This window comes from Pagrus pagrus (genome assembly GCF_965226575.1).
Source record: "Pagrus pagrus genome assembly, chromosome: 3".
Classification (NCBI taxonomy): Eukaryota; Metazoa; Chordata; class Actinopteri; order Spariformes; family Sparidae; genus Pagrus; species Pagrus pagrus.
This window is the reverse complement of record NC_140187.1, coordinates 16,309,702-16,330,601: the sequence shown is the minus strand read 5'-3', so window position 1 is coordinate 16,330,601 and position 20,900 is coordinate 16,309,702. Positions and strand designations below refer to the sequence as shown.

Genomic DNA, 20,900 nt, shown 5'->3' with positions numbered 1-20,900 from the left:
GTTATTTCATAATTTAATTATTACAGTACATTTTGTCTGCATGAGTTCATATGCTGTGTTTTTATGAATATTTTATTTATTTGTTCCTTTTTGACACTCTGGGTCTCCATAAGAGAAATACAGAAAAAGACATGGCTCAGGGAAAGAAAGTGGGAAAAAAACAGAGAGATTTGTAGAAAGACACAAAAAGCCTCAATTTAAACATTTACATTGTTTTATTGATATACTCTAAATCCTCCAGCCAGGGATGATTTACGCAAAATCTTACCTCAGTCTGAACCAGGTAGTTGCGTTGTGTGCGGATGTGTTTGAGAAAATCCAGGACGCTGACTGTGCTTTTGTCCTTGATCTGTTGAAGCATGCTGTCGATGACAATGTACGTTCCTGTGCGGCCAACCCCTGCACTGAGGAGCAGAGCACAAAGCAATATGAGCATAATGGCAGGCCCACAGAGGGAGCTGTTAAGCAAATACGAGAGCCGAGCAGTCATAAGCAACATTGATTCGAGCCAGGGGCTCGGTAATAAGAGCTGTACCTGCAGTGCACCAGGACGGGGCCCATGTCTGCTGTGCGGGCCGCTGACGAGCGGTTGATGAAGGTGAGGACAGGGAGGGTGTACTCTGGTACTCCCATGTCAGGCCACTGAGTGTAGTGATACTGGACTATGATGCGCTCATTTAGCTTCCCTTTAGGGTTCCCCTTCTGACCCTAAACATGAGAGCAGACAGACGTGTGAGCCTGGTGAGAACACAGTGCAGACTCCTCATTTACTGTACATGAAGGCAGCTATCATGGACCGGCTGCATCTGTTGTTTTAAGTAGAGACTGAGTATAGTTAAGGCCTAGTCCACATGTACAATGATATTTTTTAAAACAGAAACGATCTCCAGCCGGACAAGCATTTTAGCACAGTTTCAGAAATATTCTTCATCTATACAACACACCTGGAAATGCACATCGCATTACTATTCATGTGCACTGGGCAGGAGCGTGCGGTTGTAAACAGGAAGCAGGTTGTATACTCTGTGGCTGATTGATTAGTTGCAGAAAATACTATGAACCAGGGAACCTTTAAAAGGTTTTATGGGTTCCTTGCTATGAACAAGGCGAGGTAAACATGAACACTCTTCACAGAATCCTCCTGGATGATGCTGTTTTTATTAAAAAACACTGTCAGCAGCCATATTTGTCTTTCCATTTCATTGACTGTAATATCAATGTCAGTTTGTGTCTTTCTAAATATAGACAATGTAACATCAGGTCCGTCGATGTACAATCTCAAATGGCCTACTATACTCGAATATCCACCATACCCTTCAGTTACCTTTTTAACTTTAGTGTTCCTTATAAGAAAACGCCGCAGTGTGTAGCAGGCGTGCACTTTGGTGCCTTTCAGCGTCACCACAATGTTTCCATACTGCTCGCTGTTCTCCATCGGCCAGTACTGGTCACATTTCCTCTGTGAGGACACAACAGACACAAGGAATGATTCACAACATCTGAAACACACTCATCTCCGTGAGGGATTTGTTTTCTATTTGTATTTCTGCGAATGATTCCAGTGAACCTACTCGGCCTTTTTCCACCAGGTTGGTGATCATGATGATGATTCCAGTGTTCTGCTCCCAAATCATCCTCCAAAAGTCCTCAAATGTGGACTTGAGAGGCCCCTGGGCAGCTATATAAGCTCTGGGCCGATTGTAGCCCTGAAACAGGAGAGTGGTGGAATATATTTGCTGGTAAGACGCAATCAATACTGTATAAATTTCCCACAACCCCTGATATAGCTGACATGATGGTTTACTGATGCAAGACATTGGTTGGTCATGAAATCCACTCCTCCAGCTGACAGAAACTGTAAATAATTATATATTAATCAATATTTTTGAAACTAGATCCCGTATTTTTTGCCCCGTATGTTGCTGATTCCTCACTTAATATGTTCAACAACGATGTCAGCGAGGCATCTCTTTTGTTTCATTCAAATATTCATGTGAATTTCACAACATTTCAAACACAAAAAAACCCCAAAACAAACCACGATCTGAAAGAAAAAAAGCCGAACATGTGAAGTGGCTGGTAAAACTTACATCCACATAGTTGGCATTGATGTAATCCGAGTGCTTGGCATCCTTCCCCGCCAGCGCTCGTAATTTCACCCTGCTGTGGTCATCTAGGGAGAGCGTTGACATGTTTGTGTGAATTATTAACAGGATGAAAACATGTTATAAAAACATTATTGGATCCCGCAGCAGCAAGCATCCTAATCAGATTTTACAGCTGACTCACAGGCCACGATGTTGATGTATCTGTTTTTGTGCTTGTTGTCAGGATGATTTGAATGTTCTGCTGTGATTTTCAGGTCGGCTGTGGAGCGTTGGACCTCCTGGAGAGGGAAAGAAAATAGACAGATCGATTGTAATTTAATAGAAGACACAATGGATTTATCCTCTCTAAGAGAGTGATATTTACTTAAAATGTCTTAGTGTTTTCGTAGATTTAAGTTTTTATGATACTATTGGTCTTTCTCCCAACTCGCCCCCTGCAGCAGGAGCACAGAGTTCAGGATGGACTGCAAAGCAGAACCTCCCGCATAAATTCAGCATTTTGGTCAAGGACACTTCAGCATAGCAGATGCTTTCTGCCACTGGGGCTCGATCTCTGGCCTCCAGTAGGATGGTCTTCTTCTTCTCTTTTTCTCCACCATACCACACTGCACCAGCTCACCTCTAAAATACAACAATCATTTTCAACACAGCTTCATTGTGCTGCATTTGAAAATTATGCACACAAGCTTCACATCAAATGACCCCAATTAGAAGGAATCCTCCGGGGGTGAAGCTTTTGCCTCATTTCTTAACCTGCTTACTCAGACAATGTGTTCCCGTCCAGTCAACCAACAGACAGACCCTCTCTAATTAACCTCTGTCTCTCTTGATCTTTCTCTCCGTCTTTCTCTCAACCATCTGCTCAAAATTAGCAACGCTGCACACAAACACACGCATAAAATAATCTTTAACCACTGCTCAGACCTGGGCCAATTTGGAGACAACATGTGCACAGTAGGAGGGGAGATGAGCTTTGCTGAACAGGCTATCAGTACTTAGTTAATACCAGAGAGAAGAAAACAAATGTGCTTTTGTGTGTTCTGCAGTCTTAGGGTCTTCACACCTGGCTTCTTTTTAGTTCAGGTCAAACACATTTTGGTGCATTTGCTGTTTGGTTTGGATCTTTTAGACTGGTGTGAAAGCTGTAATGGGAACATCGTGGTGTGGACCAGACAACCAGGCCAAGACTGTGTTAATAAGAAGGAGTCTGGGTTCACCTCCGATCAGACTGTGGTGAGGACACTGGATTTTATGATATTAGCAAGGTAATTTGTCTCTAATTTGTCTACTAATTTGATAAATAGTCTCACTTTGTATTTCAGATCTGCACCATAAGAAGTGAGTGAAATGTAGAAACCACACAGTGACTAAATTATTTTTACTGATTTCATAATTTACTTTTATGTCCTGAGGTTGTCACTGAACATGAAGTAGGATTTTTGTTGTTTATGATTTCTCTAAACCGAATTCCTATCGACAGTCTTGGAATGCCCATAAGATATTCAATCTCGAAACCCCAACCCCCCCTGTAATAATATTATGATAAAAAGCCTTCTTTAGTCCCGTGTCTACCTATCCAGTCACTATTTAATTATCAATCATCTTTTTATTAGCTCAACATTAACAACCAGTCATGTGTTGTATGACTTCATGTTTTCTCCTTTTGATTAGTATGTAAAGAGTCAATGTGAACATGAATCAGCCGAAAACAACATATTTTTTCCTTTGTGCGCACCAAGTGTGAACCCACCGTGACGTCACTCACAAGAGGATATCCTGATTGGATCTGACCGAGAACCCGAGGACATGTCATGATAGTGATATGTCTATCACAAGGTAGCCATGCCCTAAAGCAAACCTCACTTTATTGCCTATTTCACTCTACATGGGACCATAATTTACTTATTGAGCATCATGACCTATTAAAGAACACTTGAAACTAGGGATTGAGACCATAAAGTCATTTGGATACAGTTTACTGAGTGGATAAATCGAGTGAGAAGTAGGATAACTTTCTCACAAGCTTACATACAATCTGACTTCTTTTCAGTTGAGGTTTCTGACTATGTTAGCTATCAGAAAGAAAATCAATTTTGCTTTGGCTTCACTTTTCAGACGCCCAAGCTCCTTCCATATTTTATCCAGTCAGTGGTGCAGACGAACTGAACTCTGCTGTAAATCTCCCCTTTGTCATAGTTGACAAATCAGAAATAAACCATCATTAAAGCGTTGGGTAGCGTACCTCAAACTCCTCAGAGAAACCTTGAAGGTTGTTCTTATAGAGCTCCATGATGTGTTTAACAAAGTGCTTAACGGGGATGGCCTCCATGTCATCTGCAGGAGAAAACACAGAAGAAGTAGCAAAGTGTCCATTAGTGCAACAGCAGGGTGTGTTTCACGGATAATGTGTGTACATTTGTGGGTGTTTGGCAAAAAAAGCATGGAAACCAAAGCAATTTGTGCAGCAAATGAATAGTTTTCTGATTTATATCAGTCAATCAGAGTCTATTTCCTAATAACGAAAAGAAAAAAAAGGAAAGATAGAAAAGAAAAACCTGTGCTGTTTTAACAGACAAACCTCCACCACAAATGTAGGTATTCTGAGTATTTTTTGGTAGATTTGGTATTTTGAGCATTTATACGAGGGAGCATCTGTCTCATCTGAGTCAAATCTGCTCCAAATCACACATGAGGGATCTTAGATAAGGCCGGTCACAATCACGCTGGGACAATAGTGCAGGGGACCCAGCTGTCATCTCTTCTGACACTGGCCAATGTTTTTACTCATGCGCCCGAACAGCTGGGGCCTTTAGGGCTCTTACTTGCCTCAGTGGTTCCAGCGTTATGGTGAATTTTGTTTTTTAATGTGTCCATTTATCAAAATGTCTTTCCTGCCCTGTATTCGTGAGAGACGTATCAGTCTAATCAGTTCATCAGAACGGTTCTGGGTGAGGTCGCTTTAGGAGCTAGAAACTGAAATGAAGTGTGGCTGATTAGGCCCAATTATTCTGAAAAGGATATAAAACAGTATACTTCACATGTATGCTTCCCTGTCCCACAGCACTATATGCAAGATAAATACTTTAAACAGCAATTTAATTCTGCCAATTTCCACTTTAAACATTTTGCCTTTAAGAATATATGGAGATAAGTAACACAAATTCTGAGCCCATAAAGTCACTGCTCTATTGATTTCATTTTCTTACATATTGTCAACTTAAATCAAGTACATGTTCAGTCATTCAAAATATATGTGCCGTAAGGAAACTGCCAGAGTTTCAAAGAGAGTAAAAGAAAAAGAAAAGAGCAGGAAGAAAAGAATAAAGAAGGGAATGGACAGGCAATAAAAACCTAATGAATGTGGAGTCGATACCAGCATCAGCTGTACTCTTTAACTATGATATCACAGCCTTGAAATGCCCCTGAGCATTAAGCGACTGTACTGAAAGTAAAGTCTAGTATTGACTAGCTGCCACTTCTCTGCTGCCAGGGGCAAAAAAGGCCACAAAACTCCAGTCACACTGCTCCTACAGCTCCTGGAGTCACTTCACATGTAAATCAACTGAAACTGTGCAAATGCAAACATTAAGGTGACGGAGAAAACCATTTGAGAACAGTTAATGGCGGCCTGTGGATGTATCCAGTATCGGTCAAAAACAGGTCACTTTAAGTCAGTCAAGATTTCTTTGTTATTTCTGGGATTTTCTGGTTCTCACTGTTGGTCTTAAAACTACATTTTTCAAGGTTAAAATGGTATTTATTGACAATTTGCCCCCACAGTCCTGCTGAATGAACTCAATTACCCCTTCCTCAACACCGTTATTTATTCCAACCATGTATCCATTACTCTAAGCAAACTACTTGAAACATTTATTCATTTATCTCACCATATATCCAATACTTTAAGCTTACCATTTATTCATTAATGTTACATATTTTAATCCATTACAGTACGTTGAGTTAACCATTTTAACGGTTTATTCATTGCTTTAAGCTGACTATATCAAATGTTTATCCATTACATTGAGCTATTTCACAATTATCTATCAGTTTTAGCTCACTATTTTAACTGTTTATTAAGTTTAGCAAACTATTTTAACTGTGTATCACTTTTAGCTAACTATTTTATGAGTTTATTACCTTTTGCTAGCCATTTTAACAGTTCATTTCTTTTGGCTAACTGCTTCAACTTATTTGCTTGCCTGCACACTAGTTTTCACACACTCTTAAAACATTGTGTGCTGACTTAAGATAAAGATAAACATTTTTTTATTTTTATTTCATGTACAACAAAACAACTGCAGAATATCACCTGAGTCACACAGGTACCATGAAATATAATGCAAGTGTACTTGGTTGGGAAATCACTGATAGATATAGATATTTGAACAATTTATATATTCTAATACAATGAAGGAAATACAGCTTACCTGGTATAGGGATGACTGGTATATTCTCATTGGCCACCACTCGTGGAGAGCTGCTCTCCTCCACATAGAAGTGAGCTGTCTGGAAAAATCTCCTACAGGGACACAGAGAGAGGCACATTGAGCTGCCACAGTAAAGTCTATTAGGGAGTCGTTATCCCATTGTTTTCAGATCCGGTCTGTCAACATCAGCATCTAAAAACTGAATAGAATGACATGGTAATGGCAGAAAACTGCTAATGAAAACCCCAGAGTAGTTGAGACACAGCTGATCGCACACAAAGCGAGCGGCTCCTGGAAACACAGTCTGAGCCGACTACAGGGAACAGGTAAACAACTCATAGCGACACACAGCGCAGAGCCAAATTTAGCTCTTTACTCAAAATGAAGACAACTAATCCAAACACAGACTCTCTCTTCAGGGCCACTTTCAAGAGGTCCCACTCCACTTTGACAACAACAAAATCAACTTAAAAGGTGCATTTTCGGAGGAAAATGTACGTGATTGCTGCCTGCGGCTGCCGCTCAATGTCAAGTTCATTTATGAAGCGCTAATTCACAACAAAATTTATCTTATGATACATTTCATTTAGAGCATAATCCTTTAATTTAGAGACCCAACACGGTTGCCAAGTGCTTGCTCCCCCATGACCAAGCACTTGGCAACAGTGGCCAGACAAAACAGCCCAGTGCACAAACATATTGACAAAGTTGGAACCAGAAACTTTTGACCTTCATTAGTAATCCATAGGTAATTTCTCCTGTTTTGTTAGCCACACGTTATGCACCCTTTGTCGGACCATCAAACCCAAACAGTCCAAGGTCCACAGCTCAGGGATGTATTCAAGTCATGATCTTTAGAGAATGATTTCCGAGGTTACAGCTTTGTAAAAAAGATGAATTGTATAGTTGTTATAGGCTAAAAAAAAAATCAGATTCTAAACAGAAAAAAACAATTTCTGAAAAATTTAATTCCTTACTTTTTGAGTAAGCGAGGAATCCTGAGTTCCTGAACACCTTGCAAATCCTCTCCAGCCTCCACCCCCTCCTCACGCACACACAATGTATACTAATGAATGCATATAAGACCCATGTTTCACCCCAGTGCCAGCATTTCCCAGGTTTAAATCCTACCTGTACTTGATGCAGAGGAGGGAGCAGATGCTTGTCATTCTTTAAGAGAGACGGAGCAAAATAAATGTAAAAAAAAAAAAAAGGCTTCACTGCATTTAAATTATATAGAAAGAGAGACAGAGACAGAGAGACAGACAGAGAGAGAGAGAGAGAGAGAGAGAGTGAAGGGTAAAAACAAAAAAGGGAGGAGAGATCCCCCCTTGCTTTGCGTCACAGCCTCCCAATCTAATGGCTCCCTGTGGGTGCAGATGTGGTGCAGCTAACTAACCAGCACAGTTGACACCTCCTCCCTGATTCTCTACCATGGTCTCAGAAGAATAGTTGGCTTTGGGTGAAAGGAAACAGGGATTAAATAGGCTTTCTCAATGGATGTCAGTTGTTAAAAAGCTAAATAATGAATAAATAAATAAACAAAAGAGAGAGGCTTCCCATTTAAAAGCCACATAAGCAGTCACAAACAGAAAATTAGTGCTTTTTTTTTTTTTTTTTTACTCAGTTGAACATCTGTGAGTTTTAAACAAACACCTCGAGCCTCAGAAGCTTCCAGATGTGTAGTGTAACGCCAGCAATTAATTCCACTGTAGACTCACTCATAATAATCTAACATTAACAGTGATGAACAAGCTTAAAATGAGGGTATTACACTTCAAACGATGGTCCACTGATCACGTTTTAAATAAACACTTATGAATCAAATGAATTGTGATATTAAGTTGTTAATGACCAAAACATCTGTGAGCACAGAAACTCACTGCCTTTAATAGCTCCGCTGTCACCCAGAGAGACTAAGCAGAGCACGAGGAGTAAAGAGAGTGTGATTGGGTCGATTTCATCTTCCATCATGGTCTTTTCCCCGGGGGGAAGCAGCCATTGTCGGTGAACTGTCAGAGTTGTCACAACAACAGCTGTGATGGCCATTTCTAATCTCAAAGCTCCCCCTGCTCTTCTTCTCAAATACCTCAACTCTCAGTAATTTATCCACCGACTGAATCCGCTCCAGTCATCTTGTTTTCGACTGTCTGTTTTTTAAACACCTCTATGGAGCTGATAACCAGACTGTTATTTATACAGCGCTCTTTTATCATCTGACACCACAGAATGCCAGAGTAAGGTGTTGTTGGCCAATAAACATTTGCATTAACTGATCTCGCACCTACAAAATATCCTAGAAAAGAATTTATAAATTACATTTAACACATTTTCAGTATTTACCAAAAAATCTCAGGCTGTAAAAATAAACAAAATGCCAGTGGGCCAGAAACAGACTCTTTACAGACAGTAAATATGCATGGGACCAGCTGAGGAAATGGTCCATAGTGCTATTTGTAACTCATTAACCATCCCACATGTGCCAGTGGCCTGGCCCATGTAATTACTGGGGCTCCAATAGCGTGGCTGGAAATTAGCCCAGCAGATGAAGACACAGCTGGGACCCCTGCTGGCACTGCAGGGCCTTCAGGTCTCCTTACCCTCACCCCAGTGGGTGATGGGCCTGATGTACGACGTGCAGGCGAGTCTTGCTACCAGGCTGTTTGGGAGTGATGCACACTCGTGCATACATACACATAAAACAGACACATCCAAATAAGATGGGTCTGAATGTAGAGCAGACTGACTGGAAAAATCCAGACATGCATGAAGAGGTGTCACTTAATTCAAAATGTGGGTGTGAATCCATGAATGGGTGGGGTCAGAGTGGGTCAGAGGGGAGTCGTTTTTCATACCTCTGAGGGAGGTATCAGTGACACCCTTATTAAGATGAAGCACAAGGAGTAAATGTCCCTTCTGATGAGGGTAGGTGTGTACAACTCACCTCCAGTAGACCATCACAATCAGCAGCATTATGAGGCAGAGCAGAGTGAGAGCCGACACCACCACCAAGGGGACGATCCACACCATCCTGCCCATCCCCGGGTGAGGGATTCGGGTCACGTTGGACAAGACGGTCCTATCTGTAACATGATAAATAAATAAATAAATAAATAATAAATACATCACTAAAATTATTCTACTCGCCTACACCAACTCATTTGCCAACTTTAAAGGTGCACTATGTAGTTTTGGGGAAGAAACAATACAATTTCCGACCTGTTTCACTGTGTTTATATTTGCAGGATCCTTCCAAGTACCTACATTTCTAGCTTCGAACTAAATCACGAAACAAATGTCTGTAAGTATGCAGTGTGGCCTGCCATAATATACTTTTTTTATGCCACCACTGGGAGTCGCCAAAGTATATATATATATATATATATATATATATATATATATATATATATATACACACATATATATATATATATATTTATATATACATATATATATATATATTTATATATAACTTGAGTCATGCAAAAACCTAATGGCAATGAAATAATGGTAGAAAAAGGATCAAAAACGCTCTCTCTTGAAACAAACTCAAAGGAATTCCTTGAGGCAGAACCCCCATGGCAGATATCTCACTTCTGCCTTCAGGCCTCTGTGTTGTAGCGACACAAAAGCCTGGAGCTTTATCTTTGACTTTGATGGTAACCAGTGTAGTTACTCTCTTAAATCAAATTATTTGTTCTCCTAATATGGGCTCCTTAACTGTTGGTAGTGTTGACAGAATTATGCTTTGGAGCGAAGCCTTGTCTTGGATGATAGCTGAGATAGCAAATGGGATGTTTCTGTTTGGGAAGGATGTTAACGCTGGAAGACAAAGGGAAACCCTATTGTGTCATATCTGTGTGGGAGAGAGACGACCACTCACCAGTGTGGACGGAAAAAGGCCAGAGGCTGCTGATCTTCGGAGCCAGTGTGGAGCTCTGGGGAATCTGCATCTCTGCACTGTCATTCCGAGGCTCCTGAGTGGAGACTGCATTTACGTCTGTGTGATTTTTGTCTACGTTGACCAGCTGATCGTCGCCAGTGCTCGCAGGTATCGTGGTGCCTTTGACTGTCGGCTTTCCTTCTCCTTTCTCTTTGGCTGTGGATGCGGGGGTGGGGATTAGAGGCTCTTTGGCCACGGTGCTGTTCGCTTGCCTTTCCTCATTATCAGGTACAGTCTTGTTCTTTCTCTTCTTCTCCTCCTCTTCCTCCTCCTGCTCTCCCTCTCTCTCCCCCTCCTTTTCCTCCTCATCCTCGCCCTCACTTGCAGCCTGTTTCTCCTCGGACGGGGCATCTGAGTCGGGGCCCTGGGACGCCGCCTGCTCAGTGCTCGGCTTTGCGGTCGGGACGGACTGACGGGTGGGGTTCTGCGTGGCTTGGGGCGCCTGTGTGGGCCAAACAGAACTTGGCAAAGAGGAGATGACCCCGCCGCCTACGCCCAGGCCTGCCAGCAAAGTGCTCGTCACCACTGACGCCACTGTGGCCTGGCTGCCGCTCGAGGAGGGGCCCATCCCCGTTGCCATGGAGACAATGGAGAAGTGGATGCCAGAGGACGTCCAAGTGGAGGAACCAGAACTGATGGGAGCCATGTCTGCCGAGGACGCTGGAGATATCGTGGGCTGACGGAGCAAAGAAAATGTGATTATCAAACCCTGAACGTAACTGAGACAAAAAATACATTTGCACTGCCATCTTCTGGTCAACTCACCATCCCGGTTTTCACAATACGAGACCCTTCAAATATTCTTGTTGTGTTCGCTGAAAAACAGAAAAGCGAGGAACCATTTACAAATGTATTTCCGGAGCTTGACAGGCAAAATGACTGAAAGAAAAAATGATTCAGCTACCTCTGAACAACAGCGTTTGACTAAAATCACTGCGCAGGTCATGCTGACACACCGCCTGCACTCGGAACAGGTACAGCACGTCAGGGGAGACGTTAGTGATGACTGCTTTCTGCAAGAGAAAAGAGATGCACATACATACACACTTACTTGCAAACACATCGTACAAAAAGTCTGCATGGGTGGATGAAAAGACATTTAAAACTCTCTATGCCACTCATTCATGGTAAAATGAAAATATACCACGCTTAGCCGCTGTTCTGTCAACAGTCTATGACCCACAAGTTCAACGCGGTTTAAAAACCTCCATTCCTGTCTAATTTAATTGTGTTGTGCAGTTTGCAGATGGCTGTACTTATATTAAAATGGCCCTCAGAGCGGATGGGTGATTGCCTCCGGTATTGGAGAGCTAGTATTTTTCTAAAATAATTCTGATAAAAAGGTGTCCAGAGATAGAAAGTGAAAATTGAAATGGAAATGAAGTGGGCAAAATAAGAAAGACTGACAGCGGAGAGAGGAGTGCAGAGAATACTGTTTCCGTCAGTAAAGCGACTGATGGACTGTGTTAATGGAGTGTAACTACATAGAGCACCTCATGGACACATTCATTGCTCTTCCAGTCAGCCATTTGCAACAAATGTATGAACTTGCACATTTTAACAGAACATAAAGATATTACTTTAAAACATCAACAAAAGAATTAATACACAATTAAGGACAGACGCCTCCAAATCAAGTCTCCAGTCAACTTCTGGGTCTTTCAGCTTGCAAGGCTTCAAAGTTCAAATACAGGTTTTTTAGAAATTATTCTATTTCAGATTTGACGCCTCTCAAGCACGTTATACAACAGTATGGCGGATAACAGCAAATGCTCTACCTTCTTGTGCCTCATGTCAAGACCAGAGAGGATAGAAAATGAAGACTGGGCTGTAGAGATATGACGGCTCTGCCAGAGGACCTCAGGGAGCAGTCTGGCTGATGGGGAGTTAAAAGGTCAGTAAATGTAGCTGGGGGGATGCGGAAAGTAGCAGGTAACCAGCACAGGGAGACTGAAATTGCAGCGAGATGGTTTCTATGTTTAACATCAGACAGAAGTGTTGTGGCTGGTTTCCGAAAACGCTGCATGTGAGATACGGAGCTACAGTAGTCTAAAGGAGAGCATATAGATGTTAATATATATATTTATCTGAGGATAGTTTCATTTGTGAGGCAGTTCTTGATGGCAGAAGGCCTGATTGCATATTCATTTCAACCTGCTTGTCAAGTCTCTGACCTTCACCAACTAGTTTGTAAGTTAAAGATGCCCCCAGGCTGCTTTTAAGACACAACAATAAGATTCATGGAATAACAAGGTGTCTGATATGTTTTTTCCCCCACAAGATACGTCAATCATTAATTAAATCTACTCTGAGATATTGTTCATTTCAAAAGTTCAACTGCTTAACACAAACCTGACGAGCCAGATGGTTTTTGACACAGAACCATCTGGAAAGGCGTCACCAGAAACAGTTTGGAGAAGGGCAGGCAACTTTAAGAAAATACTTGGCTGGTGACTGGACGAACCATCTGTCTATCACCGTATCACGGGCTAACTTCCACCAATCACATCAACAGTAGTAGATTGATGTCACCAGCTGAGCCTGTTGGTTAATCAAACCTTTGACAAAGCCAGTCAAGGGAAGAGCAAAAACATCTTTTCCACGAAGCAAAGCCTCCAGTGCCGTTCTTTGCTCTTCATCACTGAAAATTCTCACCAGTTCTGATATAAAAGATGTTACAAGAGCATCTAACCTCTTGAGAAGCTGCCATCTTTCTTTTCAAACAGTCGCTTCTCTCGCTGGTCACAACGGCGCCTGCATCTGCCAGCAGTTAGCGAGCTAAGCTTAAAGTTCCCATGAAGTCAAATCACTGTTTAAGTGTTTTTACCAGTGACCGTTTAGCAGTGACAAAAAAAGGCAATTTTTAAGGTATTTTTAAATGGTATCTTAGTGTTTGTAACTTCCGGGAAAATCATGAAAAAATGTGATGATGACTCATCCTGCACTTGGGGGTGTATGTTCATTTTTCGTCCAAACACTTTCTCTATTTTATGACGCTGCCATAGATGTATAAAAAAAAAAAAAAAGAACATCGCCAGAGCAGTGTGTTGCTAGTGAGCAGATTTCCCGGACTACTTTACAGAAACACCACTTTATTTACTGATTTGGGTGAAACTGGGTCATGTTTTATGAAGAAAATATTTTAGAAAATATTTTCTGGTTGTCTGGTAGTCTGCTGGCCTCAGGCTGCTCTTGACAGATAGCTTTACTTGTTACTGAAGCAACTGCTAACAAACTGATAACCAGTAGCTTCTCAATGAGCCCCTCTGAAACGGGGCCAGAGGCCAGTTGAATAACGAGGTAATTAATGGAGTTTCCTGGTGGACAGATACCAACAGCTTAGTTGCTAAAATAAGTGCTAACAGCAGCTAAATGAAGCTGCCGTTAAAGTGGTCCTTGCTGATTCATTCTCGGGTTGCCAGGTTCCAATCAACCTCAGTACCGTATTCCCTTTTACACACAAGCCTCCATCTTCAGGTAGGTGTTTTTTATACATTCCAGGTTATTGGTGCCGCTTGTTTTATTGGAAACACGTAACTATGCCAAAGCAACTAGCATTCTCTTAGTTGTTTCATGGAGACTCATGAAGTTGTCTCCTTATTCAATGAAAGCTTTTACATCGCTCTTGTCTAATGTCACAAATTCATCTTGAAGGATCTGAAAAGATGAATGAGCAGACAGCTTTTAGTGTCAAACTCTGCACATACATCACTCTGCACAGCGAGGGTTAAACACATTACTGGGGGGTCATTAGCTAATGCATTAACTCGTTTCTAAGCATTAGAAGGAAGGGCTGACGTAATATGTGTAAAGGTTTATATAATTTCCTGTGCAGTTGCTCCAATCAACCAGTAGAAGTCACTTACGCAGCAACAACGCATGATCCCTCACCAGCTTCCCACCCATGACGATGACAACTGTGTTTACTGGAACACATGACCAGGCTGGAGGCTGTATTGCCATCAGGGAACTGATCCCGGGTCTCAGATCTGGTTGGCGAATGTGTTTTTGCCCCTGAACTGTTTATGTCTACAGAGGCAGTCATGCACACTACCAAGACAGCTGGGGGTCAGTGGGCTTTAAGGAGATGCACAGCTGGGTGTTGGGTTCCCACAAATGGAAAGAAATGTGACTGGGGAGAAGAATATATAGTGTGAAAAAAGAACAGCCCTGTAGGGTGTAGCCTCCTGCAGGGGGAGGATATATTTCTGTAGAGACATTGAATGCTCTGTTGGAGAGACACAGCGAGAACTGAAGTGGTAACTTGATGCTTAAGGCACACGAGCAGAAATGTATGATCACTGATGTCAGAAACTTCACTGAGATCTAAAAGACTACACTTGCACAGCTGCCTGCACTGGTTACTGAAAGAAGACAGTTTTTGTTCAAAGAGCTGCCTCCACTGCCGGAATATAGACAGGATTTTTTTAAATTACTTTTCAAAGCATATTATTTGATTTATTTGGCTCTTTTTCTGAATTACTTTTTGCTACGAGCTGCTGAATCTTTGAGCCTATAATATACTGAATAAATTAACAGAAAAGCCCAAAGCCTCGTCTGTCAATACATTACAGTTAGATTCGTCAATGTGAGAGTCCCAATTGTCTATTCTTAGACAGGTGAGTGACACGAGCGCGTCTAGGCCCTCATATCATCCAACAGCCACACACACGCAGGGTTCATCGCAACCTGTCACCTCCTCTGCACACTGTCAGTGAAGCAGCCACCCTCTGATCCGAACAGATACATCTGAGACAAACCAATCAGAGCTGCGTGGACCACATCCATCTTGATAAAAGAAAAATAATGTAGACAGTTCTGGCAAACCACTTTGGCCTGGTATTGATCAGCTGTTAGTGCAGCTGATAGCCACACTCACCATGCTCTGGTCTCCTGTCTTGGTGAAGGTCTTCTCATCAGCGACATCACTTTTCACCCAGCTGTAGGAGACCATGTAACTGGTGATGGGTGGGTGGTAGACGGTCAGAGGGCGTTCCCAGCTCACCATCAATGCTGTTTGGTTCAGCGGCTGGATTTTCATGCTCACTGGGGCACTGCTGCACACTGAAATGCCAGAAAGAAGACAGATAACGGACCAGCATGAGAAGACAAATGACTAATAAAAAAACAGTTTTTCACTATCTGAATGCAACTGGGTGAAAATGAAAGGCTGTGGTTGGGAGGACTGTTTGACCACATGTATTTGTCTCTGTTGATGTGTGTGGGCAGTATACAGCTTGCCTTTTAACAAGCCTATTATTACTGTCCGCTGCTGACTTGACTCTAAGCCATCACTACTCTTGAGAGACCTCTAAAGGTGCAAGATAATACAGTAACTCAATAACAATAACGCTCCTGGAGGCCTGACTGGGGTCAGGATGTCGGTGGAGATTGTCAATCTGGACAGTTGTGTCTTCCCAACGCCACATGTGGTACAGATAATACTGCAACTTCCTGCCTATATTGCAAGTTCCCGCCTGTGCAACATTAAACAGGATGCATGAGGAGGATGAAACAAAAGCTGCGTGTCGGCCTCAAGGTGGCAGTGTAGGCTGCAGCATGGGTATTTACACAGGGATCTGTCAGTATGAGTAAGGGACAATATAGACATGCTTCTCAACACATCGGGGCAACAGCAATCAGGAACCAGTGTCATCTGATTACGTGCATGCAGGGTTTCTGTTAAATTGAAATTGTCACCACAGCTTTCTCCATTTACACAGTGAAGCTATGGTGCAAATTATGCACCATATGTGAAAGGCAGACAAGGTGGAAGGAAATCAGTCAGAGGGGCACATGGGAGAAAAAACAATAGCAGAAATATCTCAGAGTGTTGATGAGGTGTGACAGGTGTGAAATGTATTATAACCCGTTGGATGTCCGTTGTCAACCTCGGTAGCTCAACAGCAGCTGAAGACATCATCGTGACTTCACTGCCTGAATCATTACTGTCATGAAAGTCAACACCTTTTTCACCATCAACACTGAAATCAACAGCAGCTGTAGATCAACAAGATACACCCTCTTATCAACACATGCCCTGCACCTTGAAATATAACAGGGTTATAATTCTAATTTTCTCTGTACTAATTACAAACTTCATCGCTCGGAGGCAGATGTTTGTTTTATGAAAATCTTTTAAACATAACACGCAATAATCATGATAACCATGAAAATGAAAGATGAAATATTGTTATTGTGTTTATAATACACGTATGATAATGTCGTCTGAATAACCCAAGGAAGATATTCGGCCTTGTGCATCTTTTGCTTTTGCTCGATTTTTTTTTTTGCAGTTATGGTAACAGACTCTCCATCGCCCTACACTCGTATTTTGAGGGTACTTTATTTGCTAAAGGAAGAGACAAAGCACAGCAAATAAAGTTTTGTTATTATTATTATCTAAATCTTTTACTCCAACCAACAGCCCAAAAGCCACAGAGTATTTGTTTGCTATCATAAATGACAAAGAAAAGCAGCAAATCCTGACATTTAAAAAAATGACTAAACCTTTAAAATTAAATTTTCTGTCGATGGATTAATCCTTGCAGCTCCACTATCCATTTCAAATTTGGATGCAAATGGAATTTTGTTACTCCATCACAGGTTCGGGTAAAAACAAAATCGTCAGCTGTGACACAGTGTGAACAAAATGGTGAATAGCACCCTAATGTTTCATCACTGGTAGAATTACTTAACATGCTACTGACTCTCTGGAAAATCCTATTATTTTTCTGTGAATACACACACTGTAACCTCCCAAAATAAGCCTCATAGTGGTTTTACCTCAGCCTGCAATACCACTCAGAGCAGAACATGAATCTTTCTCCTGGCAGCTTCTACCATAAAGAGAATGAATTGACTGTTGTCAAGTTTCACTGCTTCTCTCCTCTCAAGGCTGTACATTACGTTTTAAAGGGGGCTGTGTGCAGGCATCGGAATGATGGGAAAAACAACAGTTTAATTGAAAACACAAAGATTGACGGATCTGAATATAAATAATTGGTGGGAATGTAATCTGAGGGCTAAATATTAGGATGGTAACCACCGTACCTTACAGCAGCTACCACCGCAGCCTGAGCAGTGGTTAAGAACATTGCGATATCAGACTGTGTTAAGAATGACGTCTGAGTTATTGATTAGTTGACAGAGAGAAAATAAAGCGGCAAGTGATCAGATGACTGATTGCTGTTTGAGTCATTGGTTCCAGGTTCTGCATTGTGAGGATTTTCTGCTTTTCTCCCTTTCAATAAATTGTACATGGAATAGATTTTAGATTTGTACTGTTAAGGTGGACAATACAAGCAGGACCAAGGCATCACCTCGGGCTCTGGGAAATGTGGCAGGCATTTTTCACTATCTTTGATATTTTATATTTGCTGATTTAATAGACGAAACAATGAATCCACTAATCAAGAAATACTTAAAAAGGGGCAATATGTGTGAATTTTAGTTGAGACATTCAAAAAAATTAACTACAATCATCAACAGAATGTGAATAAATAGCAGTTTTGACTTTATGATGTCTGTGTTGCAGAGATATCCTCTGTAGTTAGCGCGCTACGATAGCCCGTTCCAGTCCAACGCTTCTGTGCTAGTGGTGTAAACACCAAAACCCCGCTGGTCCCTGAGTTCCCAGTCTGAACCACTAGCTGCGCGTCTGACTGAGCTAACTAGCTAAGGCAGCTACAGTTGGCAGCAGTTAGCGATTTCTCCAGTGACATGCTGCTCCCTGTTTTGTTGCAGCCTTGTGGACAATACCACCATTAACTAAAAAAATTCTTAACAGAGCTGAGCCAAATCTGGTCTCAACTCCAGAGAAAGGCCTGCACACACAAAGAGATAGAGCTTTATATGTTTAACTCATGCAGATGTTAAGTTTTAAAGCAGAAACAAACAATAAAATAAATATTGCCCTATATATATCTTGGCATCATTTCTGGACCAGCAATGACTCTGCACCACAAACACGGATCTGCAACCTGCGCTTTGCATCTGCAAAGGTTAGCTATGCATCCTTAATGGACGAACAACTTTCATGGCCACACTAATGGAATATTCAGCCGAGGTGTGGCCCTGGCCCTCACAACATTTACAAGGAAAGCCGTCATTTACTGCGCACAGATTAAATATCCCCCTCACACAACCTTGACAGATGTCAGCACTGAAGATAAGACTGACACTCCCAGCGCCTCCCACTAAGTATGTATTCTTACATTTTAACACAGTGAAATAGAAATGCAAGAGGCACAAAGGGAAAACGAGCAAGAGCGAAGGGAAGCGGTGAAAAAAAAACAAAAAAACACTGGTCCACATTCATTCTGCCTACTGACATGCCACAAAAGCAATTTCACAACTTAATTTGTATGGGTCTATTTTAGCTGTGCCACATATTAATGATGATTGCTGATCGGCCTTGTTAGAGTGCTCCAACTTCATCACAAGCATTCCCAATCAATTCTCCCCGCCAGACACCAACAACACCACTTTAAGGCGCAGCAGCCTTTCTCATTAGTCTCCATAGTTCCTGTACGGTTCTGTTAAAGCAAGCGGCGCAAGATGCACACATAAAAGAGAAAGAGGAACAAAAATACTCTAATCAAAGGCCTGCATGAGGTCTGTGCTTTGTATTAATATGTTCTTTGATATAAGAATGAGTTATAAAAATGGGAAAATGACATGTGCACTATAAGCTTTATCCAAAAATCTCCTGAAATTTTAATCACTACCTATTATTCAGATTGTGCTCCGTCAGTAATTTTTGCCCCACTAAAAAAGAAAAAAAAGATTACCTTCTGCGGTCCTATTATATTTCCTGACCCACTGATTTAAGCTGGGTCCCTACGAATGGGTCTCCAGGCAGAGCTGCTAGATGAGTTTCCTGAATTTGGTCCTCAAATACTATAAAAGATTTCTTTGAATTATTCATTGCAGTCCCAATATTTTTGACCAGAAAGAAAAAAAAGCGCTGAAAACCTGAAAAGTCTTTGTGGACAAAAAAGAATAGTACGGAGACAGTATGTATGCACATCGCAGTTTCACATGAGACTGAGACCATGAATAACGTCTCCGACAACTCACAAGAGGATCGTGGGTAAAACTATGTCTGTTCGATTAGGACTTAAACAGTATGCGATAATAGTAATCCCATTTAAATTTAAGTTTAATAACATGTTATTTTAACGCGTTAATCAGTTAGTATGGAGGGCATCATTGACCAATATTTACAACAGTTTGGCCACCTCACTATGGGGGCAGTGTGGAGCACAAAACCCCTTCCCCTGAACAGTTACAGAAATCACAGTTTAGCATGACGTCTCTGTCACCACTTGCTGAAGTGGTGACAGAGACGTGAAGGGTGATGTGTGTTTTTCAGTCCGCCTAAAACTAAAAACACAAGAGAAGTGTAAGGAATCGATAAAAAAGAAGTGTGTTTATCTGCTCTAATGTTAGCAGCAATCGCTAGTATGTCCAGCTAAGTAGCTAGCCAACAGTTAGCATAGCACATTTAACTAGCACTACAGTGCAATACAAGATCAATGTTGTCTCCTATTTCCTATGTCTCGTAGGCTACACAGGTCAACCACTTGTGAGAATGTACAACCCTGTTTCCCAAAAAATATATCACTGCATTAATTGAAATTAATGGTCATTAACGGTTAGCCTGTTTTTGTCTACCTTTGTCTGAAATCGTGAACCCAATGTGTAAAATTTCCAGTGGTAAATCTGCAGGTGTTATTGCAAATTGTGTATGTGTCCTTAGAAGGGAAGCTTGAAGGCTATTCAACTCTGACTATTAGTCTACTTGAATTCACAAGAAACAAAATAAAATAGTGAGTAATGATTAAAATTATAGAGGATTGTTGGGTTAAAGCAGGAGTGCTATAACATAAACAATACAGAGAATTTGACACAATACAGTAAAAATGTTTACCTCTTGAAGCCTCAGTGCTATGAGGGCTTCCCACCAGTTCAGTTAAATCTTTCTGCCATGCGTCTTTTACAGCCGACTTAAAGATTTTCCTGTTGTTGAGGTCCTGCAGGGGCCGGAAGTTGTTCGTCAGGTACTCGACGGACTTGACGTGGTCCTGTTGCTCTGTTGTTAAGATGTTGTAGAAGGCCCCCAGCTAGAAGGAAAGAAGGAGAAAATGGCTACCGAAGCAAATTTAAGAGCGTTTATTACTATATGTGAGTTGAATATAATATATCACGCAGGACTGCATTTGTAGCCACTTGCCAGCAGCTGACTGCTCACAAATGGAGCACAGTGTTTGCAAAAACCGTTCACAGCACAGGTACCAGCAGGCGCGGACCTCAATCATCATTTCTGGCTACCTACCGGGCTGTAACTTCTCAATGGGGCAAATTTGTGGTCATTGATTGCCATGAATGATCTCCTGCCGCGTGCTGTAATGACTA

General features: G+C 41.6%; 1 protein-coding gene across 1 annotated transcript in view; it reads right to left on the bottom strand.

The window, feature by feature from the left end:
• The window catches only part of ca16b (carbonic anhydrase XVI b), a 112,724-nt gene that overhangs the window by 10,374 nt on the left and 81,450 nt on the right, over positions 1 to 20,900 (bottom strand). The window contains exons 8-21 of the mRNA XM_084349561.1: positions 20,416 to 20,608; positions 15,361 to 15,545; positions 11,386 to 11,494; positions 11,247 to 11,296; positions 10,422 to 11,157; positions 9,483 to 9,621; positions 6,539 to 6,630; positions 4,351 to 4,442; positions 2,290 to 2,386; positions 2,091 to 2,173; positions 1,572 to 1,706; positions 1,325 to 1,459; positions 536 to 708; positions 269 to 404 (exon numbers count right to left, since the gene is read on the bottom strand). Coding sequence (XP_084205687.1) covers positions 269 to 404; positions 536 to 708; positions 1,325 to 1,459; positions 1,572 to 1,706; positions 2,091 to 2,173; positions 2,290 to 2,386; positions 4,351 to 4,442; positions 6,539 to 6,630; positions 9,483 to 9,621; positions 10,422 to 11,157; positions 11,247 to 11,296; positions 11,386 to 11,494; positions 15,361 to 15,545; positions 20,416 to 20,608 — 2,355 coding nt within the window. The remainder of the gene's footprint in view (positions 1 to 268; positions 405 to 535; positions 709 to 1,324; positions 1,460 to 1,571; positions 1,707 to 2,090; positions 2,174 to 2,289; positions 2,387 to 4,350; positions 4,443 to 6,538; positions 6,631 to 9,482; positions 9,622 to 10,421; positions 11,158 to 11,246; positions 11,297 to 11,385; positions 11,495 to 15,360; positions 15,546 to 20,415; positions 20,609 to 20,900) is intronic.